This window comes from Salvelinus fontinalis, unplaced genomic scaffold (genome assembly GCF_029448725.1).
Source record: "Salvelinus fontinalis isolate EN_2023a unplaced genomic scaffold, ASM2944872v1 scaffold_0156, whole genome shotgun sequence".
Classification (NCBI taxonomy): Eukaryota; Metazoa; Chordata; class Actinopteri; order Salmoniformes; family Salmonidae; genus Salvelinus; species Salvelinus fontinalis.
Genome location: NW_026600365.1, coordinates 113,043 through 133,997, shown reverse-complemented (window position 1 = coordinate 133,997; position 20,955 = coordinate 113,043). Strand labels below are relative to the sequence as shown.

General features: G+C 43.0%; 2 protein-coding genes across 2 annotated transcripts in view; both read left to right on the top strand.

The window, feature by feature from the left end:
* The first annotated feature begins 1,317 nt into the window (after window positions 1-1,317).
* LOC129843736 (cell surface glycoprotein 1-like) lies at window positions 1,318-11,841 on the top strand. The gene is made up of 2 exons (XM_055912318.1): window positions 1,318-1,346; window positions 10,035-11,841. Exons 1-2 carry the CDS (start codon window positions 1,318-1,320, stop codon window positions 11,839-11,841), a joined length of 1,836 nt encoding a protein of 611 aa, XP_055768293.1.
* Window positions 11,842-14,594: 2,753 nt separating this feature from the next.
* minar1 (membrane integral NOTCH2 associated receptor 1) overlaps window positions 14,595-20,955 on the top strand; it is a 63,417-nt gene continuing 57,056 nt past the window's right edge. The window contains exons 1-3 of the mRNA XM_055912317.1: window positions 14,595-14,989; window positions 15,660-16,658; window positions 17,890-19,365. Of these exons, the coding sequence (XP_055768292.1) occupies window positions 15,807-16,658; window positions 17,890-19,365 (2,328 nt within the window). The 5' untranslated portion in view covers window positions 14,595-14,989; window positions 15,660-15,806. The remainder of the gene's footprint in view (window positions 14,990-15,659; window positions 16,659-17,889; window positions 19,366-20,955) is intronic.

Sequence of the window (20,955 nt, the reverse complement as noted above, 5' to 3'; positions counted from 1 at the left end):
GTTTTCTGTTTCTATGTTTGTTTAAGGGTTGCCTGGTATGGCTCTCAATTAGAGGCAGGTGTTTGGCGTTTCCTCTAATTGAGAGTCATATTAAGGTAGGTTGTTTCACAGTGTTTGTTGTGGGTGGTTGTCTCCTGTGTCAGTGTTTGTCGCGCCACACGGGACTGTCTCGGTTTATGTAGTCTGTTCATGTTCGTGAGTTCTTCGTGTTTTATGTAAGTTCCATGTCCAGGTCTGTCTACTCCGTTTTGTTATTTTGTTAATTATTCAAGTGTATTTCGTTTCGTGTTTTTACGTCTTATTTAATAAATATACATGTCTAAGTATCACGCTGCGTCTTGGTTCAATCCATGCTCCTCCTCTTCGGATGAAGAGGAAGAGGAGAACCGTTACACTGATTGAATACGTGAAGAGCTACTTTCACTGTATAAAAGCAGTGTTTCTACTTCTGCCTAAACTGTCTCATCATCCTGAATATTTGTATTCTGAGAAAATAGTCACATTTTGAAATGTGCTTATTTGGTGCAGTCGTTTAGAGGTACTACACAGGGAATACAGGGTGTGTGTGTGTGTGTGTGTGTATTTATTTGACCTTTATTTAAGCAGGGAGTCACCATTGAGACCAGGGTCTCTTTCACAAGGGAGCCCTGCATATATAATTTCATAAGACAAATCAAATATTATATAAAACAAGTCATTAAAATACAGCACAACAAAAATATTAATGAAAAACAATTACATTCCTCAATAAGAAGGTCCCCAATCAATATTTTAAATTGCCTGAGCGGCACCAGAACATCCAATTGTAATATATGGCAGCAATGAGGTGCTTTAAAAGTAAAAGCCGATTTAACCTAGTTCGGTTGAGACCCTCGGTACCACAGTGTTGGTTATCTCATGTTTGTATATTTTAACAGTGAAGTTAGGTAAGTCGGAAGCTGGTGTGGTAGAGCTTTGTAGGGCACTACGTAAGGGCATTATTGTAGGGCGCTATGGTAGGGCGCTATGGTAGGGCGTTATGGTAAGGCGCTACGGTAGGGCGTTATGGTAGGGCGTTATGGTAGGGCACTATCGTAGGGCGCTACGTTAGGGCATTATTGTAGGGCGCTATGGTAGGGCGATACGGTAGGGCGCTATGGTAGGGCGCTACGTTAGGGCATTAGTGTAGGGCGCTATGGTAGGGCGCTACGGTAGGGCGCTATGGTAAGGCGCTATGGTAGGGCGTTATGGTAGGGTGCTATGGTAGGCCGCTATGGTAGGGCGTTATGGTAGGGCACTATCGTAGGGCGCTACGTTAGGGCATTATTGTAGGGCGCTATGGTAGGGCGCTATGGCAAGGCGCTATGGTAGGGCGCTATGGTAGGGCGTAGCACACCTACCATAGCACACCTACCATAGCACACACACACACACACACACACACACACACACACACACACACACACACACACACACACACACACACACACACACACACACACACACACACACACACACACACACACACACACACACACACACACACACAGGGTCAGTAATGAACCATAGCAGGACTATCAGACAGCCCAGCTATTGATACACAAGCTGCACACGGACACAGCACTGATCGAACACTTTGTTCAGAAGGTGTATCACTACGCTCCTGTATCAGAATCCTAATGAGATACCAGGGATGTGTCCACAAATGGCACCCTATTCGCCATGTAGTGCATTACCTTTGCCAATTTGACCAGAGCACGACCAGAGCCTATTTGACCAGAGCCTAAAGCTGTAGTCAAAGTAGTGCACTTAATAACTAAATAGGGAATAGTGTGCCAGTTGGCATGCAACCAAGGAGTAAAAAGACGGGAAGCGGATTTCACAGTGTCTGGTCTGATCCTGGCTGAACTAAACCTATTGTCATGGACGAGAAGGGAGACATACTGCCACTGCTTAATTTATAAATTGTGATGTGCCAGAACAAAAAGTGAGAGCGAGATGGGAGTGACCTGGGGTGTTCTGAGGTACCGGAACATTGTTAACCTAGAGGTCTGGGAAAATGTAACAGTCTATAAACACAGTCCATACAATTCTACATAATGTTATAAGACTGGAGACTTAGCAGAATCTTTTTAATACCGCACAAAAGATGGAAATGACAGTCTACTTTGACAAACTGACAATCTGAGATCAAGAAAACAAATATTGTCTTGAATCCATCAGTAGCCCAGGCCTGGGTGTGTGGAGACACACACTGTACAATATGAGGAGGAAATTATAGTCCTAAAAAGCTTTCCAGTTTCACTGACTGCTGCATGCTGTTCACTGATAGATTTGCCGCGCTTTCCTGACACCTTGTGCTTAGGATACACATAATTCACAGCTAGGCAATTTTTTAAGGGAGCTATTGATCCTATGTGGCTAAATTACAGGCCTAATCCTAATGTAATATTCTGACTTCTTTAATTTCTTTCTGAACAGACAGCAGTAGGCCTAATTCAATAACTTTGGCAAATGTATTTCAATTTAGCAGAGGTGCTGCAGCACAGATCCCACGGCTATGATTCTATAAGGAAATAATTGATGAAGTACTACGCTGGAGAGATGAGAGTTGCAGTTAATTGTGCATTGATGTCAACGGGTGATTTGTGAGAAAGTTTGAATTGAGCAGAGCAGAAGTAGCAATACCAGGGGTTGGAACCAACATTATTTTCCAATCGTTTCGTTCTGAACAGAACCACATTTTTGGGGGGTTCCGTTCCAGTGTTCCGACCAGCATAATAATGTTCTGAACTTGTACGAAAGACAAAAGTACCCTTTCATATTGTTCCTTTCTGTTCCCTTTATAACTTGTTTCAGTGCAGATACAGCAGCTTTCTATGGACCGGGAAAGCTAGTTTACATGCTAGTGTTGGGCGAGATGCAACTGCCATTTTGTTGGGTGGGGAGAGAGTGAGGGAGAGGGGTGTATATGGAAGAGGCTTGAAGCGCTGGGCATCATGATGTGATGTGCATTATGTGTTTAGGAAATAAGTAGGCCTATCATTACTTCACTGAATGACATAATTATGTGCTAGCTAGATACCTAGTTATGGAGGAACGGCTAATATGGAGGAACCTTGAATGTCCAAGAGTTGGCTCAACGCTGAGGCTAGCTCAACGCTCTGGACTAGAGCTAGCTAACAAGCTTGTTTTACCTTACCTTTTTTGTTGATAAAAAAAATCAAAATTTGAAACGTGATAACTATAGTATCCTTAACTAGCCTAGAAAACTATCTTGCAGGTAGACACTGGAAGGAGAAGTTTCTGAGTGACAGAGTGAATGCTTTGCATAGGCGCTTTGATGGCATTTTTTGTGGGACTGAAAAAAAAATCAGGAATGTAAAAGAACGTTATTAACCGGTTTCCACGCTTGTAAAATAATTGTTCTGTTCCAGAACACTAGAGATCACTTTCGTTCATGGTTCTGTTTCTGTTCCTCCAAATATTTTGTTATTTTACGGTTTTCAGTTCTGTTCCCAGATCCGGTTCCAACTTCTGAGCAATATGCTTGGAAGTGGAGCTGTCGCAAACCTCAATGTCAACATAACTGGAGACAGCCTTTGTTTGCTAGCAAAGAACGGTATGCAGCTAATAATGGCAAAGCTAGCTAGCTAAGGTTGTTTACAGTTAGTTAGCAATCCCCCCTACACTCTGCAGCAGTGTCAGGTCAAACACCTGTCTCCAAAAATGACAAGGTGTCTCCAGTTGTGTTTATATTTAGCAATTGTGACACACTTTTATGCATATTCACTTTCCATGTGTTTAGGTATCTGCGAAGGTCTCTATAAATACCGTATTCACTTTCATAGCATTTTGCAGGGTTATGCATCTGCAGGCATGGATGCAGTCCAGAAATATTTTTATTTTTATTTTCCCTGATAGTTCATTGATTGATTCACATCACTGATTGGCAAGAGAGTTATTCACCCGGTGTCAGGTCTGAATCAGTCCCTGATCTCCCCTGTAACTATTCCCCAGGTCATTGCTGTACATGAGAATGTGGTCTCAGTCAACTTACCTGGTAAAATAAGGGTTAAATAAAATAAAAAAATGAAGGAGTGAATGAAAACTAGATATGTTCCGGCCGTCCAGGACCGAAGTTGAACAGCCCTAATGTATTAGACTGTTACATCATCTAATGACTACTCCTCTGTCCTGTGTAAGTCATTGATACTCTATCACTCATGACATTACAACACTACCATTTCTATTACTAGGGTTTCCTTCATAACATTTCCTTTACACATAGTCTTCATGCCTTTGAAAAAGCAATATCATCAGGCTATCAGGCATGCTTGGTAAATTGACTCCGGGGTGAAGTTTCCTCAATGTACAGATCTAAGATTAGCTTCCACTCCCCCAATCATAACCTTAAGCATTATTGGAGAAAATCCCAAACTGACCCAAGATCAGAGTCTAGAGGCAACTTCACCCAATTACGCTAAATTGTACAGTCGGCTATTTTGTGAATGGAGAATTTAAAGACAAAGCCTGGTAATGGTAACCCCAGTCCCCAGCAAAGAGCACACTGACCTTTGCCAGCCTGCAGTGGAACAGAGAAAGAGAGAGAGGGAGAGAGGCAGAGATGGGGAGGGATAGAGGGAGAGAAAGAGAGGGAGAGATGGGGAGGGATAAAGGGAGAGAGAAAGAGAGGGAGAGATGGGGAGAGAGAGAGAAAGAGAGGGAGAGATGGGGAGGGAGAGAGGGAGAGATGGGGAGGGAGAGAGGGAGAGAGGGAGAGGGACAGATAGAGAGGGAGAGATGGGGAGGGATAGAGGGAGAGATGGGGAGGGAGAGAGGGAGAGATGGGGAGGGACAGAGGGAGAGAGGGAGAGAGGGAGAGATGGGGAGGGACAGATAGAGAGGGTGGGAAATAGCGAGGCAGTGGAATAGAGCATGGAGCTTTTTCAATTCCACCCCTCTAATATAATCTTAGAAAAAAGGGTTCCAAAAGGAGAACCCTTTTGGGTTCCATGTAGAACCCTCTAGGGAAAGGGTACTACATGGAACCCAAAAGGGTTCTAATTGAAACCAAAAGGGTTCTACCAGGAACCAAAAAGGGTTCTTCAAAAGGTTATTCTGTGGGGACCACCAAAGAACCCTTTCAGGTTTCTAAGAGTGTAGGATTAAAAATTCTGAATATATTTTCAACTCCGTTTTAGATTTGTCCATCATCTGAAGCTTGTAGTTTCTTCTAATGCTGTTTGTTGGGGTGTTGGTGGTTCAATACCGAGTTGCTCAGTTTGGAAGGGTGATGCTTTGGTAAACCATAGCAGTTCCAGACTAACAAGAGACTTGAATTTAGCCACAATCTTTTAGTCCCAACATTTCCATTGTCTTTGAACCAGTAAAACTGTGCATTATACTTATTTTATGATACTTGTACCTAATACCTTATTGACTGTTGAAAGTATTTTGAGAGGTATTAATAGAAATTGAAATGTGGGGAAAAACTGAACAAAGTGGGTAATAGGATCATTAGAAATGGCAATAGGACATTTTCAAGACTCACTTCTTTATCATTAAGGTGAAATGTTCATGGCCGATGTCCGAATCCTTCTGCTCAGACTTATTGAGAGAAAGTCTATTCATCTTTCCCAGTAGAGCGATGTTTAACCTTGAGCTCTGCCCACAGAGATGTGTTATTTAAACCCACGACACGGCAATAAGTCACTTGAATTTTAAGCACATGGATAGGGGGGAGAAAGAGAGGGTAGAGTAGGGAGAGAGTGGGGAGTGTAGATCAAAAGACAGAGTGGGAAGAAGGCGTTGAGTATCTGGGCGGCATGTAGCCAAGCGGTTAGGAGCGTTGGGCCAGTAGCCGAAAGGTATCTGGTTCGAATCCCCAAGCCGACTAGCTGAAAATATGCCGGTGTGCCTTTGAGCAAGGCATTTAAACAAAATTGCTCCTTTAAGACGCTCTGGATAAGAACATCTGCTGAATTACTTAAAATGAGTAGAGACAGAGTGTGAGAAATACTGAGAGAGGCACAGAGGAAGCAAGAGATAGTGATGGAGGGACATAGAAAGGATGAAGTGTGTGAGACTGAGGAGGGGAGGGCAACACACCTCACACTACACTTGAATACAATCAGTTGATTGTGGCACTGCGACAAGTAAGCTTAGCTTACTGTATAACATTAGTGCCTATGCTGTAACGATGCAAGCAGTGATAATGGAATAAGAGTGCCGTGGGGGGTCGTGGAATAATTGATTTATCCAATAGAACTTCTAAAAGCTCTCTCTATCTGAGCCTAATGAGCAGAAACATCCATTTGGGGCATAACTCTATCCTCCTGCTTCCTGCTTACAAGCAAAAACTCAAACAGGAAGTACCAGTGATGCGCTCAATACGGAAGTGGTCAGATGAAGCGGATGCTAAGCTACAGCACTGTATCGCTAGCACAGACTGGAATATGTTCCGGGATTCATCCGATAACATTGAGCAGTACACCACATCTGTCACCGGCTTCATTAGTAAGTGCATCGACGACATCATCCCCACAGTGACTGTATGTAAGTATTCAGACCCCTTGACTTTTTCCACATTTTGTTGTTACAGCCTTATTCTAAAAAAAAATGTAAACATTTTTTCATCAATCTACACACAATACCCCATAATGACAAAGCAAAGATTTTTTTGCTAATTTTTTTAAATAAAAAAATAAATCACATTTACATAAATATTCAGACAATTTACTCAGTACTTTGTTGAAGCCCCTTTTGCAGCAATTATAGCCTCGAGTCTTCTTGGGTATGATGCTACAAGCTTGGCACACCTGTATTTAGGGAGTTTCTCCCATTCTTCTCTGCAGATCTCAAGCTTTGTCAGGTTGGATGGGGAGCATTGCTGCACAGCTATTTTCAGGTCTCTTTTTCAAGTCCGAGCTCTGGCTGGGCCACTCAAGGACATTCAGAGACTTGTCCCGAAGTCAGATGAAGCACTACAAGAACAAGCTGAAAACGTCGCTGAAGAAGTGCAACATCAAACCCCAGACCTAGAGGATGCTGCAACCAAACGTTCCACCTAGCGGCAGCTCTGCCAGAGAGGTGTACAGAGGTGGAAGGAGGAGAGGAGCACAAAGAAACAGCAAACACAGCTCAGGAGACATACAACCATGCTTGTCCCTGCCAACACAGACTGCATATGTCCCACCTGCAATAAAGTTTGTGGATCTCAGCTTGGACTCTACAGTCACCAAATAATTCATTGTTAACTCAGAAGTGGAAGTCATCATCGGATACAATGGACTAACATAACGTGGCTGCAGAGGGTTGCTTTCACATGAACAATACACTGTCATTGAAACAGTCTTAAGCAATTGTAAAAAATCAACAGAACAAAACAAAGGTTACATGACCATGGCAATAGTAACATGGATTGTACATAGAACACAACGAAGACACAAATGTCTTACCTTCTACAGTAGACACAACAGTCTTTATGACGATCTCTGAAAGATGCTTGTTGGAAAACTTTGGAAGGTCATCTTTAGAAGATCATACCCAAAGTATATTGCAGCAGAAAAACACAGGCTACCAACGGTGGCAGTCCCATCTGAAAGATAAAGAGGAAAAACAAAAAGACAAACCACTTTAATGCAGAGCACTCTGGGTACAAGCAATCACATCAGAATGCAAAGGCTATTACAAAGTGAAGCTTCCTCAAGCTCTAGGTTATATACATTGACTTAATTAAGTATGCTTTCATCACTTCAGTGTCACAATTATGTTAATGATTTATGTCACAAACGGGAAGTGTGTGGTTAGCTTCAGGGTTGGGTAGTAACAGATTGCATGTAACAGGGATGACCTAAACCATGTATGCAGGTTGTACCTCGGTTTGCTACATTGGTGTCAGAAGTGAGATGGCGGCTGTGTGGCCATCAGAACGCACGGCCGGATGTGCCTTCCCATTCAGAGGGGCAGTGTAGCGATACTCGCTTAAGCTATTGTAGGATCGCTGGCTAAAACAAAACGGATTGATGAATCAAACACTTTTTTCTTTCTATGTCCTAACACTCCTCAGAACGAATGGTGTTTTAAAATTATAACTATGAACTATCATTCATGCCCCTTTCTTCTAACAATTGCCTTCAGAAAGAATTGTAATCACCAGAATCTCCAAATCGTTTGTTCAAAATTACAGCTCTCCATGTATGTCTGTGAACATGTTTAAAGACTGGATGGGACATTCAGGTTTTGTGTAGGTTATTTATTTTCCCTGGTGCTAAACTGATGGGATCTCATCAGACATAAAACTGTAATTGCACCTTTACAAAAATGAAAGTAGAATTTCCCTGCAATCTGATTAAAAAATCCAGCACTAGTGAAATGAGGGAGAAATTACTGAGGCAAGTAGTCTCCAACACACATACACACACACACACTGGTCTAAGCAGCCTGAAAAATCCCCATTCATTAGCAGTCTGTCTGTCTGCTAATATGATTCAACTACTGTATACCTTGGGAACCTTCATTATTAAAGTCACCTGAGTCCGTCTGCTAATATGATTCCAGGCAGATCATTCATGATGCTTAGCTGACGGATTCATAATCAGTTAGAAGTGTGTTTCAAACCACCCCAGAACAAACCACCTGAAATTGGATTTGAAAGCAGGTAATTGTTCTCTTTTAATTATGAGTTCTCAGATTCATCTGTTCATCAAGGAATGAGGCTATGAGGAGTTAGGAGGAGAGGACTCTTCTATCTCAACCTTTCCATCTCCTTGCTAGAGCTTTTAGGAGTTTAGGTCCATGTTGTTGTTAAAAGTACTTTGTGAAAAACAAAGAGATATTTCCCCCAGAGACACACTCCAGTCAGTGTGGATCCAACCTCATTGACTGGCATTGTGCTGATGCTGACCACTAAACTATAGGGAAACTAATGGTCTGGTCAATAGTAATGAACTCTCTCTAAATGTTGAATGATTCAGAGTAAGATAATGCCCTCTGTGTCCTCCATGCATCAAAATGTTGCTCTGGTTTACAGTATTGATTTGATAGGTTTTGATAACAGTAGTAGGCAACACTTCAAAGGCATAACATCGATACCCTCAGAAGACAATTACCACCCATATAGGGCATTTCTACTAGACAGACTGTGGATATGGTATACAACTACTAGACAGACTGTGGATATGGTATACAACTACTAGACAGACTGTGGATATGGTATACAACTACTAGACAGACTGTGGATAGGGTATACAACTACTAGACAGACTGTGGATAGGGTATACAACTACTAGACAGACTGTGGATAGGGTATACAACTACTAGACAGACTGTGGATAGGGTATACAACTACTAGACAGACTGTGGATATGGTATACAACTACTAGACAGACTGTGGATATGGTATACAACTACTAGACAGACTGTGGATAGGGTATACAACTACTAGACAGACTGTGGATATGGTATACAACTACTAGACAGACTGTGGATAGGGTATACAACTACTAGACACTGTGGATATGGTATACAACTACTAGACAGACTGTGGATAGGGTATACAACTACTAGACAGACTGTGGATATGGTATACAACTACTAGACAGACTGTGGATATGGTATACAACTACTAGACAGACTGTGGATATGGTATACAACTACTAGACAGACTGTGGATATGGTATACAACTACTAGACAGACTGTGGATAGGGTATACAACTACTAGACAGACTGTGGATAGGGTATACAACTACTAGACAGACTGTGGATAGGGTATACAACTACTAGACAGACTGTGGATATGGTATACAACTACTAGACAGACTGTGGATATGGTATACAACTACTAGACAGACTGTGGATATGGTATACAACTACTAGACAGACTGTGGATAGGGTATACAACTACTAGACAGACTGTGGATATGGTATACAACTACTAGACAGACTGTGGATAGGGTATACACAGTCCCTCACCTAACTGCAGTCCCTAGCCTAACAGCAGTCCCTCGGCTAATTGCAGTCCCTCACCTAACTGCAGTCCCTCATCTAACAGCAGTCCCTCGCCTAACAGCAGTCCCTCACCTAACAGCAGACCCTCACCTATCTGCAGACCCTCACCTATCTGCAGTCCCTCACCTAACTGCAGTCCCTCACCTAACAGCAGTCCCTCACCTAACAGCAGTCCTTCACCTAACTGCAGTCCCTCGCCTAACAGCAGTCCCTCACCTAACAGCAGTCCTTCACCTAACTGCAGTCCCTCGCCTAACAGCAGTCCCTCACCTAACTGCAGTCCCTCGCCTAACTGCAGTCCCTTGCCTAACAGCAGACCCTCACCTATCTGCAGTCCCTCACCTAACAGCAGACCCTCACCTAACTGCAGTCCCTCGCCTAACAGCAGTCCCTCACCTAACAGCAGTCCTTCACCTAACTGCAGTCCCTCGCCTAACAGCAGTCCCTCACCTAACTGCAGTCCCTCGCCTAACAGCAGTCCCTCACGTAACAGCAGTCCCTCACCTAACAGCAGTCCCTTGCCTAACAGCAGTCCCTTGCCTAACAGCAGTCCCTCACCTAACTGCAGTCCCTCACCTAACTGCAGTCCCTCACCTAACAGCAGTCCCTCACCTATCTGCAGTCCCTCACCTAACTGCAGTCCCTCACCTAACTGCAGTCCCTCACCTAACTGCAGTCCCTTGCCTAACAGCAGTCCCTTACCTAACTGCAGTCCCTTGCCTAACAGCAGTCCCTCACCTATCTGCAGTCCCTCACCTAACAGCAGACCCTCACCTATCTGCAGACCCTCACCTATCTGCAGTCTCTCACCTAACTGCAGTCCCTCACCTAACTGCAGTCCCTCACCTAACAGCAGTCCTTCACCTAACTGCAGTCCCTCGCCTAACAGCAGTCCCTCACCTAACAGCAGTCTTTCACCTAACTGCAGTCCCTCGCCTAACAGCAGTCCCTCACCTATCTGCAGTCCCTCACCTAACAGCAGACCCTCACCTAACTGCAGTCCCTTGCCTAACAGCAGTCCCTCACCTAACAGCAGTCCCTCACCTATCTGCAGTCCCTCGCCTAACAGCAGTCCCTCACCTATATGCAGACCCTCACCTATCTGCAGTCCCTCACCTAACTGCAGTCCCTCACCTAACTGCAGTCCCTCACCTAACAGCAGTCCTTCACCTAACAGCAGTCCCTCGCCTAACAGCAGTCCCTCACCTAACAGCAGTCCTTCACCTAACTGCAGTCCCTCGCCTAACAGCAGTCCCTCACCTAACTGCAGTCCCTCACCTAACTGCAGTCCCTTGCCTAACAGCAGACCCTCACCTATCTGCAGTCCCTCACCTAACAGCAGACCCTCACCTAACTGCAGTCCCTCGCCTAACAGCAGTCCCTCACCTAACAGCAGTCCTTCACCTAACTGCAGTCCCTCGCCTAACAGCAGTCCCTCACCTAACTGCAGTCCCTCACCTAACTGCAGTCCCTCGCCTAACAGCAGTCCCTCACCTAACAGCAGTCCCTCACCTAACAGCAGTCCCTTGCCTAACAGCAGTCCCTCACCTAACAGCAGTCCCTCGCCTAACAGCAGTCCCTCACCTAACTGCAGTCCCTCACCTAACTGCAGTCCCTCACCTAACTGCAGTCCCTTACCTAACAGCAGACCCTCACCTAACTGCAGTGCCTCACCTATCTGCAGTCCCTTACCTAACTGCAGTCCCTTACCTAACTGCAGTCCCTTGCCTAACAGCAGTCCCTCACCTATCTGCAGTCCCTTGCCTAACAGCAGTCCCTCACCTATCTGCAGTCCCTTACCTAACAGCAGTCCCACTATTATAAGCTTACTAATGTTTTCTTTGATATAGATATAGGAGAGCAGTCCAAGCTGATTCCTATGTCGTCAATTGAGATTGATACACTTTGCATTTGGGGAGAATAATGGTAGAGACCTGAAGAGGTTTTGCATTTTATTTCTTCAAGCAAATTATTAGAACGTCTGTATTTTGCAATGTTCATGATGACACATACAGTTCACCTTGAATGCATGGTTGGCTTTAAGGAAATGTGACTGTTAATAACTATAGCGAGGACAAGACTATGTGAGTTTGTACATTTGGGATCTCGAACAATGAGCATCACTATTTTGTATTGGAGGAAATGAGAAAGCCGAGAGGGGGTTGCCATCGGCTGTAGAATGTAGAACAGGATTGGAACAGAGCTCGACATCAGACTAATGAAGAACAGATGTTTTCCAGCAGTCACTCTTCCTACTCCACCTCACGGCAGGTCAGTAGAAGAGTCTGGGTAAAACCACTGAGGAAGCCAAGCCAGTAAAAAAGCCATATTACAACCTATGTCGTGATATTTGCGTTGTTTGCTCTATAACCCATTAATTCATACGCCACAGTGATATACAATAAGGCTGTAACAACAAAAAGACAACAGTCACAGTGGTGGAATAAATTAACCTTACACATTGTTTCATCACAAAACCAGAGAGCAGCATCTGTCCGGTGAAGTCCACAAAGCAAATATTGCATGTAACGAACAGTTATATAACCTGCAGCATAGTCAAGCAAGTTAATGTTTTTGACAGTTTACTAAATCAACAACTAGTGATTTAGAATCACAGAGTTACCGCAAGTCAACACAAAGACAACAGGACCACTGCCTCTGCTATTCCACCACCATGTACACTTAAACATTTAAACGTCATCAAATCAACAAGACTATCATATGCTTAGTTTAAATCACTGAAAACAAACATAAATATACCAAAAAAATTGGTCCAATCAATGCTGATAAATATAATGTGGCTGTCCATGCGACTGATTTGTGTGTGTGTGTGTGTGTGTGTGTGTGTGTGTGTGTGTGTGTGTGTGTGTGTGTGTGTGTGTGTGTGTGTGTGTGTGTGTGTGTGTGTGTGTGTGTGCGTGTGTGTGTGTGCAAAACATCATGTTGACTCACACTAGACTAGTTGAACGCTAATTCCATCCTCCTCTCTTTCATGTTGGTAAAAGGGTCTATGGCTCTGTCATACATTACACTTTTAGTTTTTATAGGCTAGCAAGCATTTTAGTTAGTTAGCCTAACTTCCTAGCATGGGCAACAATGAACCAGCTAAGGTATCCAGCTAGCTAGCTAACATGAATCTGCTAGGCTACTAACATATATGAATCTACTAACATATACATTTATGGTTAGATCAGAATCACCGTCATAATCATTGGCCTGTACAGAGAATTAAGTCAAAACCACAAGTCCAAATCCCATCTCTCTCCATGGTTTAGGAAAAGGTTGATTTTAGCAAGCTAGCTACCGCAGGACATCAACACAAGCAGACCAGAAACAGGCACATTTTTCTGAAAATGAAGTTTTGCTTTGAAAGTTATTTGATTGGTCTGAAGCCAAATCCTAACCAGCCTCCCTTGGGGGGCATTTTGCTGAACCAGGACAACCCACAGTTGAGATATTTTATATATAAAAAATGTATCAAGGGAAGCCAAATGCAGTGGTATAAAGTACTTAAGTAAAAATACTTTAAAGTACTACTTTAGTAGTTTTTGGTGGTATCTGTACTTTACTTTACTATTTATATTTTTTGGCAGCTTTTACTTTTATTTCACCACATTCCTAAAGGAAATAATGTACTTTTTACTCCATACATTTTCCCTGACACCCAAAAGTACATTTTGACAGGATAATGGTCAAATTCACACAAGAGAACATCCCTGGTCATCCCTACTGCCTCTGATCTGATGGACTCACTAAACACAAATGCTTTGTTTGTAAATGATGTCTGAGTGTGCCGCTGGCTATCCGTCAATACATGTTTTTAGTGTGCCGTCTGGTTTGCTTAATATAAGGAAATTGAAATGATTTTTACTTTTACTTTTGATACTTAAGTATATTTGATCAATTCCATTTATTTTTGATACTTAAAATACGTTCAGACTTTTACTCAAGTAGTATTTTACTGGGTGACTTTCACTTTTACTTGTGTCATTTTCTATTAAGGTATCTTTTACTCAAGTATGACAATTGAGTACTTTTTCCACCACTCACCAAATGCTTGCTGGCATCAATCAATCAAATGCTACGGCGGAACATGTTATACTCTTTAGGTCCATACAGCATCAGATACATGGGCTACATATACTGAGACAGAGGGGCGCTGTTTCCCTCGCTCGGGTGATTTCTCCAGTGAGATTAAGGCACATGCGAATTGACCGAAAATTATGAAAACACAGAGAGGAAATAAATGATTTTATCATTTTTATTGGTTAAATATTTGGGAAATCCTGGCTTCCCTTGGGATCCATTAATACACCCCACTGCTGCAGGTGCGCGAATATAACATCACACCAGTGCACAGTTAACCATATACACTACTGTGTGTTGTATGATTTATATACATTAAAATGTTTCCCCTCGCATTTAACAGAGAGAAAAACGATTGAACGGTTTTTTAAATGGAATGTATACACATAACTCTAACACCTTAAGAATGAGCTATGTTGTACAGTAGCCTATAACACGCAATGTGCTGAATAATGTACAGGACAATAATCAATATGAATATATAGTCTCCATCACTGTGCTTGACTTGCAGTTGGTGCTAAGGTGTAATTACGTCATTCTAGGTGGAAACAAAGCCGACTGGGTGCCTTTTTAGCGCCACACGCGCGCGCCTGAGAACGCCGACAGCTCGGTTCCTACAGCTAACGCAAATCCGGTCCCGGAGTGAAGACATAGTCCACCTATTGGAATACAATACAAAATATGATAAATGAAGGATTTATCCGCACGGGAGTGACTGGGGATCGAATCGGATCTTTTGGATGGTTATTTACTACGGTGTCCGACTGGAATGTATATTATGGTGTATGGTTCAATTGAAGAATGGATGTTGTGCGTCAACTTCGCATTGCTGCCACCTTGTTTTGGTGACTTTGAGGAATCTATACATTTTGAATGCTCATTCGGATGAGAGCAAATGGAATCGTGTGTTAGGTGAGTCTATTTGTCCTTTTGTTGGTTATGTACTGTATGAGCGCGCGTGCGCCAGGGAAGAACTAGAATCTGGATTTTATTCTCTCTGTTTCGAAGTACTCAGCGGTGAATCTGAGGTTATGCAAATGTGATTGAATTATGACGGTGTGGATATCCATTTCTGTTTGAGGATCGACACTGTTTAGAGTTCTTGAACTGAATCTAGTGGGTATACAATGACAAAATCGTAGCCTAATCAATATTCTTGAAAAGTATATACATTTAATAGCTGCATGATAGTATATAATTTGGAATTGAAAACCAATCTTTACTGATCCTGTCTAAAGAGTGAAGCCTTCTCCAAACTATTACCACATTTCATTTCTATCTTATTCACAATAACACAAATAGACTGATCATTAGTTTATTAGTCACATGCACAGGGATAACTATTGCTTGGGGATAATAACATGGGATGTAAGACCTTATATTCATCATTATGCAATGTTTGGCTATGTTTTGATTGTGGTATGTGATTGTCCAATAGTCAATATCTCGCTCTCTCTCTCTGCTGTCTTTTCTCTCTCTCTCTCTCTCTCTCTCTCTCTCTCTCTCTCTCTCTCTCTCTCTCTCTCTCTCTCTCTCTCTCTCTCTCTCTCTCTCTCTCTCTCTCTCTCTCTCTCTCCTTCAGGGTCATCCTCCTATCTCTCTCATAAGGGGGACAGGTCTCCCTTGTATTTGAGACGTTCCATTTCCATGGCATCCCCTGTACAGTATACTTAAAGAATAGGAGACTAACGAGGATATCAACATCTAGCTCCATCCCACACCACATGCCATGGATCCCCTACCAGAGTACTCCCTGTTCCTAGTCCGGATCCTGGAGGAACTAGACACTAAACACAGTAGTGTGTCCTACCAGGATCTCTGTAAGTCCCTGTGTGCCCGCTTTGACCTGGTCCACTTGGCCAAGCTACGGAGCCTTCTGTTCTACACAGCCTGCCTGGACCCAGCCTTCCCTGCCACTCTCTTCAAAGACAAGATGAGATGTACTGTTGAGGACCAGCAGTCTAAGAAACTCATGGTGGCAGCGGATATTGTCACTATGTTTAACCTAATCCAAATGAACGGGGGGATCACCAAAGATAAGCTCCCGATGGCACCACCGAGGCCCAAGTTCCACAAGAACCAGTCGTTTGAGTCATGCAGGTCCGACACTGATGTTTATAAATACCAGGACTATGAGAGGGGCGGCGGTTATGACCTCATGGATCAACCCTCCAGGGCGGGTCACCACCCCCACCATCGCCCCATATCCCAAAACAACTCCTCCCACCCCCGCCCACACCCCCATCCCCACTCCGCAAGCTCGAAATCCAACTGCAGCCCGCAGTTTATCCCCACCTCGGACCCTAACTTCCTATTGGGCGTCAACAAGGATCTAAAATGTCGAGCAGCGTCGCTAGATAAGCTGCAACACCTGCCTCAGTACTCGAGCTGCAGTCCTCCCTCGCCGCCCTGCGAGATACAGAGCACCTACTTTCCCATAGACATTGACAGTGAGTCCACCACAGACCAGGAGTCCCTGCAACACATCAACCACACGGAGCCCTTCTCTGTCCACTCCTGTGTCCAGAAGAGAAACATCTTCAAGGAGGATTTTCACAACCTGCTAGCGTTCTCCCCACAGGTCTGTGTCTCTGGTCTTTAATTATATATGATTTATTTATTTTTATTAAGCGTTAAAAATTTTTTTTTTTTATATATATATACCATTCATTATGCAACAATAATTATCCTGACATATTTGTTTGGAAGTACCCCCAACAAGTTTGAGTGTTAATGTTGTCCCATTACTACACTGAAACAACAATACATGAAAAAACAAACATTGAAGATAAAGTCAGACTGATTTCCATTGCAGCCTCCTCCACTGTTAACTATCTGTTATCAATTATCACTGTTCTCGGTCTCATTTTCACTGCTATATGTGGTCAGCTACTTTCTTTATTGTGCCATGTTCTGAGTTGTTTCGTTCCTACTAAACGGTGCTAGCTGTAAGTATTTGTGCCGTAGTTTGCTAATCTTACCATCTAAATGTCAAAGAAAAGCACAAGAAACCTAAAGGACTAAACAAAAGTGATAAAACAGTACCACCCCACTTCCTGAAGCTGGTCCATAGTTCTACAGATGTAGGATCTTAATTTGACCTGCATTGTTGCAGCAAAATAATCCTGCAACAACAGGATTTTAATGTTTAGTCCATAATGTTGCTTGATTGGTGGTTAGGCTATAAGCTGGTCAAAATGAGGGTAAATGAAAAGTGGAATACTGTTAATATAACCGTTAGTGCAGGTTTTTAATGAATTTATGTAAATCATGAAGGTCATCTGCATTTCCTCTGGCGCAGGAAAAGTCTCATCAACAAAGAGTGATCAAATGAAGATCCTACATCTGTATAGCCTATGTCACTTAGAATGGAAATGTCTCAATGGACATAGCTCTCAGTGAGAATAACCAATCTATAAAACGTATTTCTTTCTAGAAAGGTTTGGTCTGAGCCTAATGTTACATCCAGCACCTTTATGCTTAGTTTGACTCTTTCTTTGTTTGATTTGATAATGCAGGGAGTTTTGACTGATGTGTTAACACAACAGTGTATTAACATGTTGTTATTGTTGTAAAAGTGAACGAGTCTGTAACAAAAAAAAGTCACTTGTGTAATGACAAAAAATGCTCAAAACAATTACAAAACAATTACCACATTTCTATGAAACTATTACATTTAGGTTTTAGTCAGTTATCAGATACTCTTATCAGCGTGACTTAGAGCCAAACAATACAATATTACAATACTGTTACATTGTCACTACACAGGTTTAAGAGAAACTTAATGAAGTGTTACCTCATTGTCGTTATAGGTCATCACCTCAGAGTGCAAACCAAACATCAGGGCAACTGGAGGCTACCACCGAAGAGAGCTCCACAAACCTGCCACATTCTTCAACCACAGCTTCGAGCTGCCCTACAGTAACCCCTACTTTGAGCCTACTATGAACTCGCCCATTCAGGACAAACGGCGAGCGAAGCACGAGAGTCTGGACGACCTTCAAGCGTCTACGTATTTCGGCCCAACGACAGTGACGGAGTGTGTGAACACACGGAGGAGTACGGCTAGGCCGGGGAAGCAGCCAATTTGGCCCGTGAAAAGCCTGAGTCTGAATGCTGAAGAAGGGCCACCGGATTTCGAGAGGTCATTTCTGAACGGGAAACATCTGAAAGACAACCATCGCCACAATGTAGTTAATAAAGAGAATGAGCAGCACTTCCAGTGTGCCAAAGAGAAAGTGGTGGCCTCCCCTTCAGGGTTCGCAAAGAAAACCAACGGGTTGAAAACAAAGGATATGTCTTCAATGGCGTGCGGTCCCGGGGTGGGTGTCGACAAAAGAGAGGTTGGGAAAATATTTAAAGAGAAAGGCATCAACAGTACGTCTTTTCAAGGAGGAAACATAGACAGCTCGTCCAGCGTAGGGACACAAACGGAGCAGGCCGAACAGAGGAAGCTAAAAGACTATGCCGCCGCTCACGCAAAATACGTCGAGAGAGAGAGGCACTCGTGCAAACAATCGGAAGAGGACTCTGAGATCATCAGCGATGACATTAGTGACATCTTCCGCTTCCTTGACGACATGAGCGTGTGCGACTCGCTGGGCATCATCCAATCGTCGTGCTACAACAGCATCGGATCTCTCTCTCAGGTGACCATGAAGTCTGACGGCGACAGCTCACCCGAATGCAACACGGTCAAACTGGCCAAGTCCAAGCTGGACTGCCTCTTTCACTCCCTAGAGGACACGGACGACGAGCTCAAATCGAGCGTATGCAAGCTTGTTATGAGGATAGGTGAGATCGAGAAGAAGCTGGAGTCTCTGTCCGGAGTCCGAGGGGAGATCTCGCAGGTGCTCTCCAAGCTCACCAAACTCGACGAGAAGATCCAGGAACCCGAAACCAACGGGAGACCAGGCGAAAACGCTTTAGCCACCACTTCCACCACAGATCACCTTCACCCCGACCCCAACCTCTCGCCCCATGTCTTTCAGTGCCACACGACAGGCCACAACATCAAGGTGGACAACGGATCAGTGGAGTGGGGCTGCTCAGACAGTGAGAGTCTGAGAGTCAAGGCAATTAAGAAAAGTATGTTCACGCGGAGGTCGTCACGCTCACTCAATGAGGAGAACAGCGCCACGGAGTCAAAGGTGGCGAGCATCACCAACTCACCACGGGACTGGAGGACGGTGTCGTATTCCTCGCACCATGGGGATGAGGGCAAAGACAAGGACAGAGACAGAGACCGAGAAAGGGACACCAAGGACAGACACAGGAAAGCCAAAGAGGTAAGAAAAATGGTTTACATTTCTAACACTTTTCACATTACACCAACATTAGATACTCTGTGTTTTTTGGGCTGTTTTGATGTAATATGAGAACATATTTTCTACCACAAGAAAGTGTTTCTGGGAGAAAAGCGCTATTAAAATCCTATGTAGTATTATTATCATTACAGAAACATGACAAGAGTAATCAACGAGGTAAGAACAATGGAATACATTTATATAAGTCCTTTGTAAGTGCTGGACCGCACTGTACGTTGTTCAAGAACAGACAAAGAAAAGTATTCACACCCCTTGAATTTTTCCACATTTTGTTATGTTACAAAATGGGGATAAAATTGATTTAATTGTAAAAAGAAATATACAATAATTTTTGCTGTTGTTGTTGTAAACTAATATATCTTGATTAGATAGGTGTTCACCCCCCGAGTCAATACAAGTTATAAACACCTTTGGCAGCAATTAAAGTAAGTCAGTGAGTCTTTTGGGATAAGTCTCTAAGAGCTTTGCACACCTGGATTGTGCAATATTTGCCCATTATTCTTTAAATTCTTCAAGCGCTGTCAAGTTGGTTGTTGATCATTCCTAGACAGACATTTTCAAGTTTTGCCATAGATTTTCATGCAGATTTAAGTCAAAACTGTAAGTAGGCCACTCAGGAACATCCAATGTCGTCTTGGTAGTGTAGATTTGGTCTTGTCTTGGTAGTGTAGATTTGGCCTTGTGTTTTAGGGTTATTGTCCTGCTGGAAGGTGAATTTGTCTCTGTGTCTGTTGGAAAGCAGATTGAACCAGGTTTTCCTCTAGGATTTTGCCTGTGCTTAGCTACATTTCGTGTAATTTTATCCTGAAAAACTCCCCAATCCTTGCTGATGACAAGGACACCCATAACATGATGCAGCCACCACCATGCTTGAAAATATGGAAAGTGGTACCCAGTGATGTGTTATGTTGGATTTGCCCCAAATATAACATTTTGTATTCAGGACAAAAAGTACATTATTTTCACACATTTTTTGCAGTATTACTTTGAAAACAGGATGCATGTTTTGGAATATGTTTTTATTCTGTACAGGCTTCCTTCATTTCACTCTGTCATTTTGGTTAGTATTGTGGAGTAACTACAATGTTGTTGATCCATCCTCAGTTTTCTCCTATCACAGCCATTAAACTCTGTAACTGTAAAATCACGGTTAGCCTCATGGTGAAATCCCTGAGTGGTTTTATTTCTCTCTGGCAACTCAGTTTGGAAGGATGTCTGTATCTTCGTATTGATACACCATCCAAAGCCAAATTAACAGCTTTACCATGCGCAAAGGATATTCAGTGTCTGCTTTATTATTTTTACCAATCTACCAATCAGTGCCCTTCTTTGTGAGGCATTGGAAAATGGGGTCGTCATTCACAAATCAGTCCATGCAGTCCATGCAACTTATTATGTGATTTGTTAAGCAAATGTTTATTCCTGAAATTATTTAGGCTTGTCATAACAAAGGTGTTGAATACTTTTTGATTCAAGACATTTCAGCTTTTCATTTTTAATTAGTCATTTAGCAGACGCTCTTATCCAGAGCCACTTAAAGTAAATGAGTGC